The sequence below is a fragment of the Neolamprologus brichardi genome, chromosome 1 (assembly GCF_056152115.1).
Source record: "Neolamprologus brichardi isolate AB-2024 chromosome 1, ASM5615211v1, whole genome shotgun sequence".
NCBI lineage: Eukaryota > Metazoa > Chordata > Actinopteri > Cichliformes > Cichlidae > Neolamprologus > Neolamprologus brichardi.
Genome location: NC_142104.1, coordinates 38,167,297 through 38,181,143, shown reverse-complemented (window position 1 = coordinate 38,181,143; position 13,847 = coordinate 38,167,297). Strand labels below are relative to the sequence as shown.

The 13,847-nt window shown below is 37.4% G+C and overlaps 1 protein-coding gene across 1 annotated transcript in view; it reads left to right on the top strand.

Moving 5' to 3' along the window:
- nlrx1 (NLR family member X1) overlaps positions 1-13,847 on the top strand; it is a 33,895-nt gene that overhangs the window by 12,026 nt on the left and 8,022 nt on the right. The window contains exons 5-11 of the mRNA XM_087841730.1: positions 4,107-4,338; positions 5,236-6,400; positions 6,685-6,868; positions 8,119-8,214; positions 9,027-9,113; positions 11,882-12,133; positions 12,751-12,955. Of these exons, the coding sequence (XP_087697856.1) occupies positions 4,107-4,338; positions 5,236-6,400; positions 6,685-6,868; positions 8,119-8,214; positions 9,027-9,113; positions 11,882-12,133; positions 12,751-12,955 (2,221 nt within the window). The remainder of the gene's footprint in view (positions 1-4,106; positions 4,339-5,235; positions 6,401-6,684; positions 6,869-8,118; positions 8,215-9,026; positions 9,114-11,881; positions 12,134-12,750; positions 12,956-13,847) is intronic.

Sequence of the window (13,847 nt, the reverse complement as noted above, 5' to 3'; positions counted from 1 at the left end):
TTATTTTGAAAAGTCTTAACAGGATCTTGAGCTTTATTGTGAAAGGTTTATATGGAAAATAAACAAGCGGACACGCAATGGTTTTACCGTCGTTGTTGCTAACGACAATGCATAAAAACAGGCGCTTGTCCGTCTGTAGCGTGGCTATATTAAATATAAGAGAAAGAGAAATTAATATAGCCACTACAGTGACCATCAAAACGATGAAAAAATATTGCCGTAAACAGTTTATTTTGCGACACCACGAAACAAACGATAGCGTAAAATGAAATGATAGACGTTTTTATATCATCATCCGATATATATCGTTATATCGAACAGCCCTACTCTGTTGTACAGGAGCTGCTGATGTTACTGGGCCTGGAGCACGTTTTCTCATGATGTTTTTGAGGTCCACAGGGCTTTAAATCTGTTGGATCTAAATAAATCTGCAGGACCAGATCAACTTGATCCCTATTTTCTTAAGTAGGCTGCAGATTTTATAGCAGAACCAATAATTACATTTTTAATCTTAGCCTCTCGAACAGTGAGATCCCTGTAATATGGAAATCTGCCTATGTTCTCCCTTTGCTGAAAGGAGGTGATCCTTCAGATGTTAATAATTACAGGCCCATATCTAAATTGTGTGTTCTAGCAAAAGTTCTAGAAAAGTTCATTAGTGAACAACTGAAAGACGTTTTGGACAAAAATTCAGTTCTTTCCCAACATCAGTCAGGATTCAGAAAACAACACAGCACAATAACTGCTGCTATTAAAGTGGTTAATGACATTGTTGATTCAATAGACTGCAAAAAATACAGTGCTGCTCTTTTTCTTGACTTGTCAAAGGTTTTTGATACAGTTGACCATGCTATTTTATTAAATAGACTAAACAATATTGGTCTATCTGTAAATGCTGTAAGTTGGTTTTCAAATTACTTGTCAGCAAGAAAACAGTGTGTCCATGCTGCTGGGTCTTCTTCCTCTTTTCTCCCAGTATCCAAAGGAGTTCCGCAGGGCTCCATATTAGGGCCATTGCTATTTTCTTTTTACATAAACAACCTTTGTGATAATTTGTCAAATGCAGCATTTCATCTTTATGCAGATGATACAATTATTTATTGTTCATCCCCTTCAGTAGCACAAACCCTGCAATTTCTGCAGTCTGCCTTTGATGTCGTTCAGTCCCATTTAACTCAACTTAAGTTGGTGTTAAATCCAGAGAAATCCAAGTTCATGTTATTCTCAAATGGCAAAGAGTTGTTAGCTATGTCTCCTAAGATTAAAACAATTCAAGGAACTGAAATTGAAATGGTCACATCTTACAAGTATCTAGGGATCATTATAGATCAGAATTTGTCATTTAAGACTCACATTTAAAGGCTTGTGTCGAAGTTAAAACTAAAACTAGGTTACTTTTTTAGAAACCAATCCTGTTTCTCCCTCCAAGTGAGAAAACATTTGATTCGTGCAACCTTTTTACCTTTATTGGATTATGGTGACCTGCTTTTTATGAATGCACCTGCCCACTACCTAACCTAACCTACGAGGTTGGATACTGTGTACCATTGTGCTTTACGTTTTATTACTGGCTATGGAAATCGTGTACATCATTGTTCTTTGTATGCTGCTGCTAAATGTCCATCTTTGCATATTCGCAGACTCTCCCATTTGTTGATCTTTATCTATAAATCTCTCCTTGTGCTGGTTCCATCTTATTTATGTGTTTATATGTGTAAAAACCACAACCAATACAGCCTTCGTTCGCACAATATCATACAATTGATTGTCCCAAAAATCAGAACAGATTTGGGGGAAAAGGCTTTTAAATACGCTGCCCCTGCTTCCTGGAATAATCTGCAGAAGGAACTGAAATTATCAGAATTGGTTACCTTGGGAGAGTTTAAGTCTGTCTTAAAGGAACGAGAGAACAGCTCTTTTACTCAGTCTGATTGTTTTTAATGTACTCTTAATTTGATCTGTTATTGTATATTTTACACATGTTGGTATGGGATATTGTATTTGTTTTAAATGTTATATACCTATGTGGTATGTGACTTTTGTTGTCATGATGCCAGGTCTCTCTTGGAAATGAGATTTTAATCTCAATGAGATTTTTTACCTGGATAAATAAAGGACTAATAAATGATAACCTCCCCAATGTGCGTAGCTTTGCACTCAGGTCCAAAGCGCGAATTGAATTCTTCCCTGGGTTTAGACTATACCCCCCCCCCCCCCCCCCCCCCCCGTCTTTTCTAATTAGGTCCAGCAGCCCTTGTAGCTTCCTGCTAATAGCCGTAATTCAAAGGGAGAAAGTCCCGTGGATACCTGAGTTGACTCCTGCACTGTAAACATCCTTTTGAATGAACTTAAAAATCATGGACTGGAAGTCTTATTCGGCCGTTCCACCACCCTGTCAGTCCTGTACAGCTCCTTTAGTATGCTAGACATGAATAATGTGTCCTAGTCAGTCAGTATCTCTTTCAGAATGCTGACTTGCGAAATTAACTGAAACAGTGCCTGCGCTACACTCTTTGCAGAAATCGTGTGTCGTGGCACTGCTTCGGGATCTTACATTGCGTAATCCACCGGAACTAATACAAAGCAATATAGACGTGTACTCTGGTGAAATTATATCCGATGTTGTGCATACTGATGCGCTCAAACAGGACGTCCATTAAAGGTAGTAGGTGCAAGGACAGTTTTGGAATGGCTGGCTGGTTCACCAGCTGGCACTCTGGCAGGAAATGCATCCCCTGAATGGCTGAGGTCCTTACACCATCTCTAAGGAGGAAGCCACCCACCTTCGAGAAAAAGCTCATTTCTGCCACCTGTATCCGCAATCCCAATATTCTTAAATTCCGCCAGTTGGGGTAACAACTTGTCTGTGACCCAGAGTCGGCACTCCACCCCTTTCTGGGGGAGCTATTATTTCATGTCACTGAGCGTTCAAACGTTAAAGTAATTTGCCCCAATCAACAGTAACACATGAAAGTCGGTTCTACTGAAGAGGAACAACTATATACAAGTATCATTTACTTTTAAGTGGCAGAAAAATTCCAAAAGCAAAATTTCTATGAGCTTAACAAGTATCTGTTAAGGTCATTTATCTACAGTTTGCCAGATAAACTGTAAGTTCTCATTTGTTAAATTAGATATTGGATCTGAATATAATTTGAAGTTTTGCTTTTTGATATTGAGAAACGTCCTGCAAAACGAACTGAATTATACTAACTTTGTGTTTTTCATATGCTAAATGAAAATATTCTTCAGTTTAGTGCAGGACAAACACGTTGGCTTACTGTACTCTAACAGATTTACAATGAAGCACTGTGTTGGACTGGTGCACAGTGCAGTTTTTATGTTAAGACTTAAGTTAAATCAACTGTGGTAGAGAATAATTTGAATTTAAGCTGATAATGCTCAGATTCATTGACAGTATAATGTCAGTGTAGTCGTGGATAGAAGTAAGCCAGCACAACTCATTAAACATCTTATGTTGAATTCAGGTTTTTAAAACCACAAAAAGTAAACCTCAGAGCACTACAAGCAGAAGCAGGCTAGATGATCACAGACAATACACTAATCTATTCTTAGTGATTTTTGCACAAATGCTCAACAGAAACAATTGTCCAACAACCTTCTAATTAGTTGATGACCTGGCCTAAATGCCTTTTCATCCAGGCCTGCTGAATAGGCCTTTGTGGGTGGACATCATCTAAATAATGTGTGGCAAAATGTTTCTTCCGCCTGTAAACGCTATGTTGAGATAAACTTCAACAACAAATTCAACTTCAAAATCAGCTGAATGATTGTGCTTGCATGTTAAAGCAGTTTTGCTGCATGATTTCAAGTGTCAACTTTTATGAGAAGGCAGTCATTTCTGCAAAAGAAGCAAAATGTTGGCCTTTACCATCCCTAACCTTGAATTAAAAGAATGCTTTTTTTTTAAAAATTTTCCAACAGCGTTACTGGGAGTGTGCTAGTTCCAAAATAATCTGAAAATATTGCAAAATCAATCATTTTTTTGTATTCTTCTATAATTTCATTTGATTGATAAATTTGGCAACCTAAAGTGTCACATTGTTATTTTATGATTCTAAAGACTCAGATTCTCTTTTACACAGGGTTACGTCTCTAAGAGACCTGGTGAGCAGGAAGTACCTACACCTGAAAAAACACCCCCTTCTAAGTGGGGAGGGAAAACAGGCCAAGGATGTGCTCTTCCTTTTCAACGGAATGGAAAAGATGCAACTGGATTTCCGAATTGGAGCCTCAGAGCTTTGCAGTGATCCTAATGAGGGACTGCCTCCGAGTGTAGTTGTGGTAAACCTGCTAAGAAAGTATCTGTTGCCTGAGGTAAGAAAAAACCAAAAGGGGTTAACTAAAGGTAGTGATTAAACAAAAAATGGCTAAAGCTAATATGTACCCCCACTCCAGGTTTTTGTTTCATTTCAAATCTGACCAGGTTCTTGTCTTTTATTTAAAACTACAAGCAAAATGAATAAAAGTAACATTTAGCAAAAGAGTGAGTTTAGAAAAGTATGCTAATAATTTTAAAAAAATCGTATTTCTTTTTAATATTACACATATTACACTGAACACATGCAGTTTTTAATGCAGTACGTTAGTTAATCCCAGGAGAGATTTGTTCTACTACGTTTTACATCCTATGATCATTCTCTTAGTATTTAGGTGTGAACACAAAATAAAGATGAAAACAAGCGCAAAGCGACTTTAAACCGATTACCAGAGTAATTCTACTTTAGAAACATGAACAGGTAGACACGGAGGCTGCACCCTGACTGTTCATCCGTTTGGTACCTTTAGGACCTATGCTTGAGATGTTATGTTACTGGCGGCATGTCTGTTTGGATTAATCAAACAGTTAGGATTGGAAAATTTGACCAGTCGTGGCCTTAAGTCCAACTTTGACTTAAAAAGTTAATCACTTCTGTCTAGTACTGGAATATAGAAGCGCAGGATTATTGGGCAGAGGATTATGATTTCAAACCCGTTGAAAATAAAAACTAAAAACACTTGAAATACATCATGTTCTTGAGAAAGTATAACGAGTAATTTAGATCCAGATAGCTTTGTTGTTCCAAATGCCTTGAGGCAACTATTGTGATTTGGCGCTGTATAAATAAAATTTAATTGAACTGAAGTGTGGTGTGAATTTTCAGCCTTGTTTGTTAGATTGTAAGTCCCACTGTTTGTAAATGGCACTTATTGTCTACTTTATATGTTTCACAGGCCAGCATCTTGATTACGACAAGACTGTCTGCTTTGGACTGTATCCCTCAGAAGTATGTTACTCGTTATGCACAGATACGTGGTTTTAATGACCCATCACGCCAGCGGGCGTACTTCACCAGTCGCCTTCTAAAGCAGAGTGATACTGCACATAACCAGGAGGCCCAGGATCTTGTAGAAATGCTTTACCTCAACCTCCAGAGAGAAAGCCAACTTGCTGCTGCATGTTTCCTTCCATCGTACTGCTGGCTCACCTGTGCAACCTTACACTTTCTGCGTTTTACCAATACCAAAGCCCCCATCCGCACTCTAACTGGCATATACACAAGTTTCCTCAGGCTCAATTTTGGGGGTGAAGTGCTCGGTACAGGAGCAGGGACGAACGTGCCCATTCAGGAACGCCAAAGTTCTCTGATGTTATATGTTGTCCGTACAGTAGGTAAGCTTGCATTTGAAGGTGTGACATACAAACGCACATCCTTCTCAGAAGCAGAACTAGAGCAGTGGATAGGAGGGAAGACAAAGACAGATGAGGAGCTTCATCAGCTGGCCATGTTCCGCACCGATGTACTAGACTTCTTTTTGGCTCCTTCCATAGAAAGTGGTAAATCTATATCACAAGACCTAAGGGAAAACAATGAGAGGCAGTATGTGTTTGCTGTCCCAGCCATGCAAGAATACCTGGCAGCACTCTATGTAGTTCTAGGAGAGAACAAATCCGCTCTTGAGAAGCTCACCAAGAAAGTGTCTGTGGCCATTGGTCAGGCAAGTGAGGATGTCAATGCCCTTGTTAACATCTTTTCTAAGTTAATTCCCCTCCGAATTTTTGCAGTATTCAATCTTCTTAAGCTTTTTCCAAAGCTCTATGAGAAAATCAGCAGTCTCAACAAAGGCAGTATAGCCAGAACAATGGCAGCTGAGCAGTTCCACACTGAGGATAGCTACAACGATGATGTCCTTGACCAGGTAGAGCAAAACCTTGTAGGAGTCCATGGCCCAAAGCAACAGCAGGACAGTGAACGTCAAACTTTTGAGCTGTACCCTATCTTCATGGGTGGGCTATTGCACTATGGTAACCGTGTACTTCTCCAACAACTTGGCTGCAGCATTCAAAGCACCACTGTGGCCCAGATCACCCATGCCATTAGGAAATACCTTGTTAGAGGTAAAAAAAAAAAAAATGTTCTTTTGTGAAACAAAGTACTTAATCTGCCTACAGAGTAATGTTCTGTAATTGCTAAAGCTTTAACAGTTACAAAACTAATATTTATCGTTAGAACTTTACAAAAGTATTAGAAAACAAGAAACTGAACATAAAACTCAGATTTACTTGTAAACATTTATGTGATATGGGATAAATGAACTCTAAAGATAGAAATTGTGTCTGTAATTGGTGTATGGCAACCCATATTGCATATTTTCATGTAGTATGTGTTCTTTTGATACTAGAGCTTAACAAGCCACAACCACCAGAAGAGCTGATGGATCTGTTGGTCCTTCTATATGAGTTCCAGAACCCCAGACTGACTGCAGAGGTTGTAGCTTCAATCAGAGCTATCCGCCTCACCAACATTCGTATGACTTCACTTAAATGTTTCATACTGAGTTCTGTGCTTTCCTGCACCCCCGCAAGGTAAATTATTATTTGAAGGATTAGAGATTGACTGACTGTGTATGTGTATGTTATGTCAAAAGAGGTGGAAATACATCTTTTACATCCGAGAGATGGTAAAAGAATCAGAATCAAAGGGTTTTATTGCCAAATGTTGAGAAGGTATACAACATTAGGAAATTGCTTTGGTACTTAGTGTGAAACATACTGTAAAACAAACACTTAAATGAACATAAAAATTCAAAGTAAAAGTGCTAGGCAGATAGATGTATACATAAATACAGGTGAAATGCAGGCAAAAGGTCTCTATTTGTGCTTTTGCTAACAGTAAATAATTTGTGTTGTTAATCAAAGATATCAACCAATGTAAAAGTCTCATTAATATATTAAATGAGACGAGAGATGAGAATGGAAATTATTATCATATCTGGATTTTATGTGGATAGAATGATCCAACTTCAACCTTGGCAGATTAGTGTCTCTGTGGTTGCAGGAATGTGAAAGACAAAAAATGTGTCACCAACCCATCATTGTGCATAATTCTGAATAAGAGAAATGGTATTAAGTGTTGTAATTTGTGACCACAGAAACATAATTCATATGTAATTTTGCTGATAGTTAATTATGGTTAATTGCTGAATAATGATCAGAGTATAATCGGGTATAACTTTAACTAATATAACAAATAAGAGAATATAGACCTAGAATAGGCCTCTCACTGAAAGTTACTTCCTGTAGTTCTTGCAATGAATAGCAGACTTCATCTGAAGATTCGGCCTAGGGAGTCTACAGTCTACAAATTCTGGCAAGTAATGGCAGAGAAACAACCATTTCCCAAAACTGTGGACCTAAAAATTGGTTTTGTATTTTTTGGCCTCTAACCTACATCTGTTAATGACATTGCAAACTGTTATCACAGACAGTGATTTCTGGAATTCCTGAGTCTGACTCAACACTCACTTATGCAGAGACATTTTGGGTAGACGGCAAAAGAATGAGATTTCTAATATAAGCAGCAGAAATAAGGTTTCTATAAAGCTCTTGGCCCTATCTGCCATAAGGAAAGGGTGAAGAGTACAATTATTCGACAATAGAGTCACTACACAGCATCCCAAAATGTTTGCCATTGGGGTCATAGTTATTACTTCAGTTTTAATAGTGTATATTGTATATATACTGCTGATATGAGACTGTGTATGTGGATACAAAGGAGCTGTCTATTTGTTTTTCGTTATTGATTTTTTTAACCATCTTGTGGTGCTTTGTTACAGTTACTACCTTGAAGAACTGGACCTATCCTCCTGTCTCCTAACTAATGACATGCTTCAGATGCTGTGCCCTGCCTTCAGACACACATACAACCTCAAGTGAGACTTGAAACTTAATATATGATCTTGTTGCTTGCAAAATTAAAAGCAACCTGAGTTCATGATGCATGATGCATATTGCATGATAGTGAATGTTAAAGATGGTACTATTATAGCTACTAGAACTGCTTTTATTTTGTGTTGGATGTTACAATGGCATGATGCACTTACCCAATGGTAGTTATGGTAGTTTCATTATAATCAAGCGTCAGATTCAGAAAAACATGCTGCAAAAAAGTTTGAAATATTTGATCCCCTACAACCCAGCTCCCCTCAGGGTGCCCTGCCTGTGTGGTACTGTTTCGCTTCTAAGGGTACAGGATGAGTTGACTGCATTGAGGGCACAATAGATGGCGTTATTAACTGTAAAATCTTGACCTTGTTCCGTCAGCTAGAAGACGAAAATGGGTTATGAATGGGTCCAGCATTACACTGACCCATACACATACCAACATTATACATAGGGTTGGCAAAAGAACAGACTCTCTGTATATTAAGTAGAATAATAGATACTATATAGTAGTAGTGGTTTGAAAAAATTAATAAATAATTAAAATAAATAAATAAAATTAAATAAATGAATAAATTTAAATATTTTTATAATATTGTAATAAATTATACTAGTACATTGGAATACAACATTTATTTCTAAATTCTAATTTAATATATAAATTCTAATTTTAATTAGAATTTATATCTATATATCTATATCTATCTATCTATCTATATATATATATATACATATATATATATATATATATGTATATGTGTGTGTGTGTGTGTGCGCATGTAATTGTCTCTGTTGTCTTCAGTCTGCAGTTTAACACCCTTGGTCCTGAGTCCTGCAGTCTGCTGAGAGACCTACTGCTAGATCCCAGGAGTGTTATTAGATCTCTGAAGTAAGACTCTACTTTTATTCCAGTTTTGATGTTTTTAGCACAAATGTATGTAACCAAATGACTTGTCTTTATTGTCTTTACTTTGGCACTGTCTTTTAATTTTATAATTTAATGTAATAGATTTCAGAATTTGATTGCATAATATGAAAATGCATAAGTATTGGAAAAATTAGGAAAAAGTTGCACAACTTGGTTTTACATTGCAACTGCAAAAACGGTACAAGTAAGACACTACCAGAATGTCAGAACATCAATTGAAACTTGAATTCCAAGGAGTTTAGGGGTGGGACTTTATTAAAAAAAATTAAGCCAAATAATTATGGGCATAGTAATAAATTAATTGGACAAGAAAATATGCCCCAAAGCGCATATGTTTTTTTTTTTTAAATTAAAAAGGGTTTTAGTGGGTGACAGAATCATGGACATGGTCATGAATATTATAAACTCAAGCTCTTTAAACTGCATTTCAATTGAAAAAACAGAGAAACAAAAATAATATCACTAGCCAAAATAGGGCCACTGATGGTTGCGTGTAGCTACAAGTTGAGATAGGTCTTTTACAATAGCAGAATAAATTTCACCATGTGTTTGAGTCATCATTGGAGACCTCCATGGTGTGATGCAGGTGGCAGAAGATAAAACTACTGAACATGAGACATATGTCTCACCTCCAAGAAGCTCAATCAGACAGTACAAGAAAGTAATTATTAATCTACACAATAACTGTCAACTATAGAGCTTTTTGAAGAAACGGTAACAATAAGTTAAAAACTAGTTTTATTTACCTGCATGGCTCAAGAACAGTTACCAGCTTTTGGAGTTTTACCAGCTTTGATGGAGTTAAAATGACTAGCTTGTGCTTTGTTTGTCTAAAGCAGCAAAAACAGCCTCTTGACTCTTTAGTAGACCAGAAACCGTATCCAGCATTGAATTCCACCGTGTGGAAAAATCCTGTATGAGTGGCTCTTTCTGTTGCCCCAGTCTTGTTTGCTCCTGGTGTAGTTCCTCCATATGAGCAGGGTTGTCTGTAATGCATCTATTTTGCTTGCTTTTCAGTGTCATAAAGCTGCTGATTTTTACTTGAAATAGTTAGTTGGAAAGTTGGATCTCATGACGCTAACAGTAGCACATTTTCTAACCTCCTACGTTCTACCACTGATAGTGGTCTACAGTCCAGAGTAATCCATTTTGGAAGAGAATTTGTAAGTTTGTCCGATGTTGACTTACTAATTTTGTTCCTGAAACGAGTCATTTCATCACGTTTGGGCTGCCAACACCCTTTGTTGGTACTCAAACTGGGACTGCTAGCGCTAACAGCTCCCACAGTTTCTGTGCTCGCGGCAACGTGTTTTGCATTTAGATGGTACCATAAGGTTGAAGTACTTTGGTGGTGTACAAATTCTTTTTTGCACACTTTGCACAAAACCACGCTTTTATCAAGGCTTCTGTTGGGTAGTCTTTTGAAATGAAATTTGCCTCAGATCAGTCCTAGCAACGCGCTTTCGTCTGGTTCTTTACTAAATTTGCATGCTGAAAGAAATGTTTTGTCTCTCTCCCATTTCTTCTTGTAGCATGTTGCAGCCCTACTTGGAACCTTGTTAGGATCCAACCATGCAAAATATGGTGGTTTTTAAACTTTTGATCAGGACTGAATAGGTCATCGTTATATCAAATGATGCTCCTTATTTGGCACACATAAAACTAAAAGCTACCAGGAACATGAAGAAAATGTTGGGAAAACCCAAACAGACATGGAGTCTCATAGACGAACTAAAAGCTATCAGCCTAATCTGGGAGACAGTCAAAATAACAGACAGAATTAAGAATTCAGCTCAGCTAAGCTTAATAACAGTCATAAATTTAGTGAATCCATGTTTTTCCTTGTTGTCTAAGGGAAGTATGAAGACCGTAAAGAGACTCACCTGTAAGATTACACTTAAACCTGTGACTCACCACAGGTTTAAGTGTAATCTTTCTGAGTTGTTTGATGTGTTAACGGCCATTTGCTGGGAAAAGTCTTGATAATGACAAGCACCGTGTTCATTTTCTTTTTGTTTTGATTTCTTCTTTTTTTCTTCTTCAAAACAATATAATGGCACACAAGCTGGACCTTGATCCACAGTTTAAGGGTGCTCTACAGTGTAATACTAAAGTTGAACTTCACCTTCCAAAAAGAGTCGAATTTGTCAGTCTATGAAATTTTATATCTTTGGATATTATATCTTTGGACTTATGTTTGACATGTCAATGGTTATTAATCAAATTTACTCTGAACATGTTGTTCTTTTTTTCCTCTTTTTTATGACATAATGGTTTAAAAGAGCAAACTAACATCTCAATTGACATCATTTTCAGTTTGCTAAATGTCTTTCTTCCACATTAATTATATATGGGAAAGGTTTATCACTGTGTAGCATCCCCTCTTCTTTTAACAACAGTGTTTGACTCAACATTGAGCAAAGTCATCTAAATCAGAGGAAAGTCACATACTGTTCTACCTGTACGATTGCTTCTAGAGAATTGATTGTGCTATTTTATTCACATTCATTTATTGTTACTTTCAGTGTCAATTTAATGACCTGGCCATTGGATTGTGGTTTATTTATTATTACTTTTTTCTGATCATCAATTAGCTACTGACCAGAGTTACAGTCCTTAGCCTATGTTTTTGCTACAAAGCCCTGGTTAACACCTTTATTTGCACATGGAGTTTATTCTTAGTCCTAGACCAAACCAGAAATGCCATATTATTCCATTGTGTTCTTCAGATTGTGTGACAACCCTCTTCTGGAGTCTGGAGTCCAAATCCTGGTGGAAGCCCTGCCAGAGAATCAGTCCCTGACAAACTTGTCCCTGATGCACACTGGACTGGGGGATGAGGGTGTCCTGGATCTGGCTAAGAGGCTCCAACAACACAGAAGACTCCAGGAGCTCAACGTGGCCTATAACAATATTGGAGACGACGCAGCTCTACTTCTGGTAGATGCCTGTAGAGAACATCCCAGCATTCAGACTGTACAGTAAGAAACTTCTCACTATATCCAAAGCTCAACATTTCTTTGAGGTTTAGTTGTGCTATAATGTTGTATTGCATAGACTACATTATAAATAAATTCTGATTCCACTGTCCCTTTTGCATTATAAATATTAATTTTTTTATTTATTTTTTCATAGAACACTGAAAGTTTTCGTAACATGAAAAAAGCACCTTACTTACAGTTTGGCATATATTGAATTATAAACCCTGATCATGTTTTGATGCATGCGTAATGTAAGTTGTAAGTCCAGGTAAGTAAATCCCAATAGGTTGATTCTGTTCATCTGGACGTAGCGTTTTCAGTGGGAGAAACATTTTGTCTTCTTCAGACAGAAGAAGTCATTTGGATGAGTGACAAAACATTTCTCCCACTAAAAACGCTACGTCCAGATGAACAGAATCAACCTTTTGGGAATCCTGATATTGTATCATCAGATAATTGATAGAATTTATCAATTTATTACTCCTGTGAGTGAGACCAAGAACATTTTAAAATGGACTACATATGGTGAAATGCAAAAGGCCTCAGAGACGCACCAAAAGCATGCAGTCTTTCATGCAAGCCCTACAGAATTTTTTTTTGTCCATGTCTTTGTGCAGTTTATATTTGAACCCTCTCAGTAAAGTGGCGAAGCAGTCCCTGTATGCCCGAGGTATTCCCCGTAGCCACAGTGGCCAACGGGTCAAGGTCCTGGCTTCTGTCACTGAAGGGACAGACCTCTCTGAGAACTGGCGGAACATTCTCAGTGTTATACGAGAGAACTCCTCATCCTGGGATCAGCAGCATGTCATACAGCAACTAAAGGTATATACATACAGTACAATGTAAATGTAAAAATGTACATAAAACATGTCATTTAAAAAAGGATTCATACTGTGTGGGTTTTTAAAAGCCTGTTTTTTTTAAATAATAGGTTAAGCTCAGCATTTTTAAGATACTTGTGTTTAAGTGTTTATAAACAAGACATGAGAGACCAGCCAGCTGGTGTTTTTCACCTGCAAACATCATCCCACCACTTTATTAAATCTAGGCCAATCCATTCCACATTTATAGGTTGTGTAAGGCAGAAGCTAACAGCAGCCGATGTTTTGCTTTTTATTTTAATTTCTACTAGCACCACATAATATTTTTTAAAGGCACCAACTACACATGTAGTTCTGCTTCCAACAATGCTCCAGGCTGAACCACGTTTTGGTGGACCAGGGTCTGCATACAACCTGAGTCCACCATAGCCCAGCATGTACCCCTTGGCACTCAACTCAACTATCCAATCCAAAAACAACACAAAAACTATTTTTGTTTTCTTTTTTCCTATTTCTGTTGTGTTTTGTGTGCTTTTGCAGCATTTTTCTTATTGCTGGTGTTTTCTTAAGTTGCAGTCCGTTTGGCCTCTCTGGGCCACCGTAGAGGAGGACAAAAGGTTCAAACTTGTCCAGGCCTTAAACCTCATGTGCATTCTTCCTAGTAGTTGCACATCCATAAAAATAAGGCTTTTATGAAAACACTGAATACAAAATTGCTTTCTTGAGAAAGACTCAATTTATAGTTGACTATTAAATTTTGCATAAAATAAATTTTACAAAGTATCTTTGAATGGCAGAGATGCAGAAATGTCTGCAGAGCCATGGCTCAGTGTCTGACTGTCACAGACTTAAATTTATGCCCATTTATATTTTTTAAATTGTTTACATTTGGA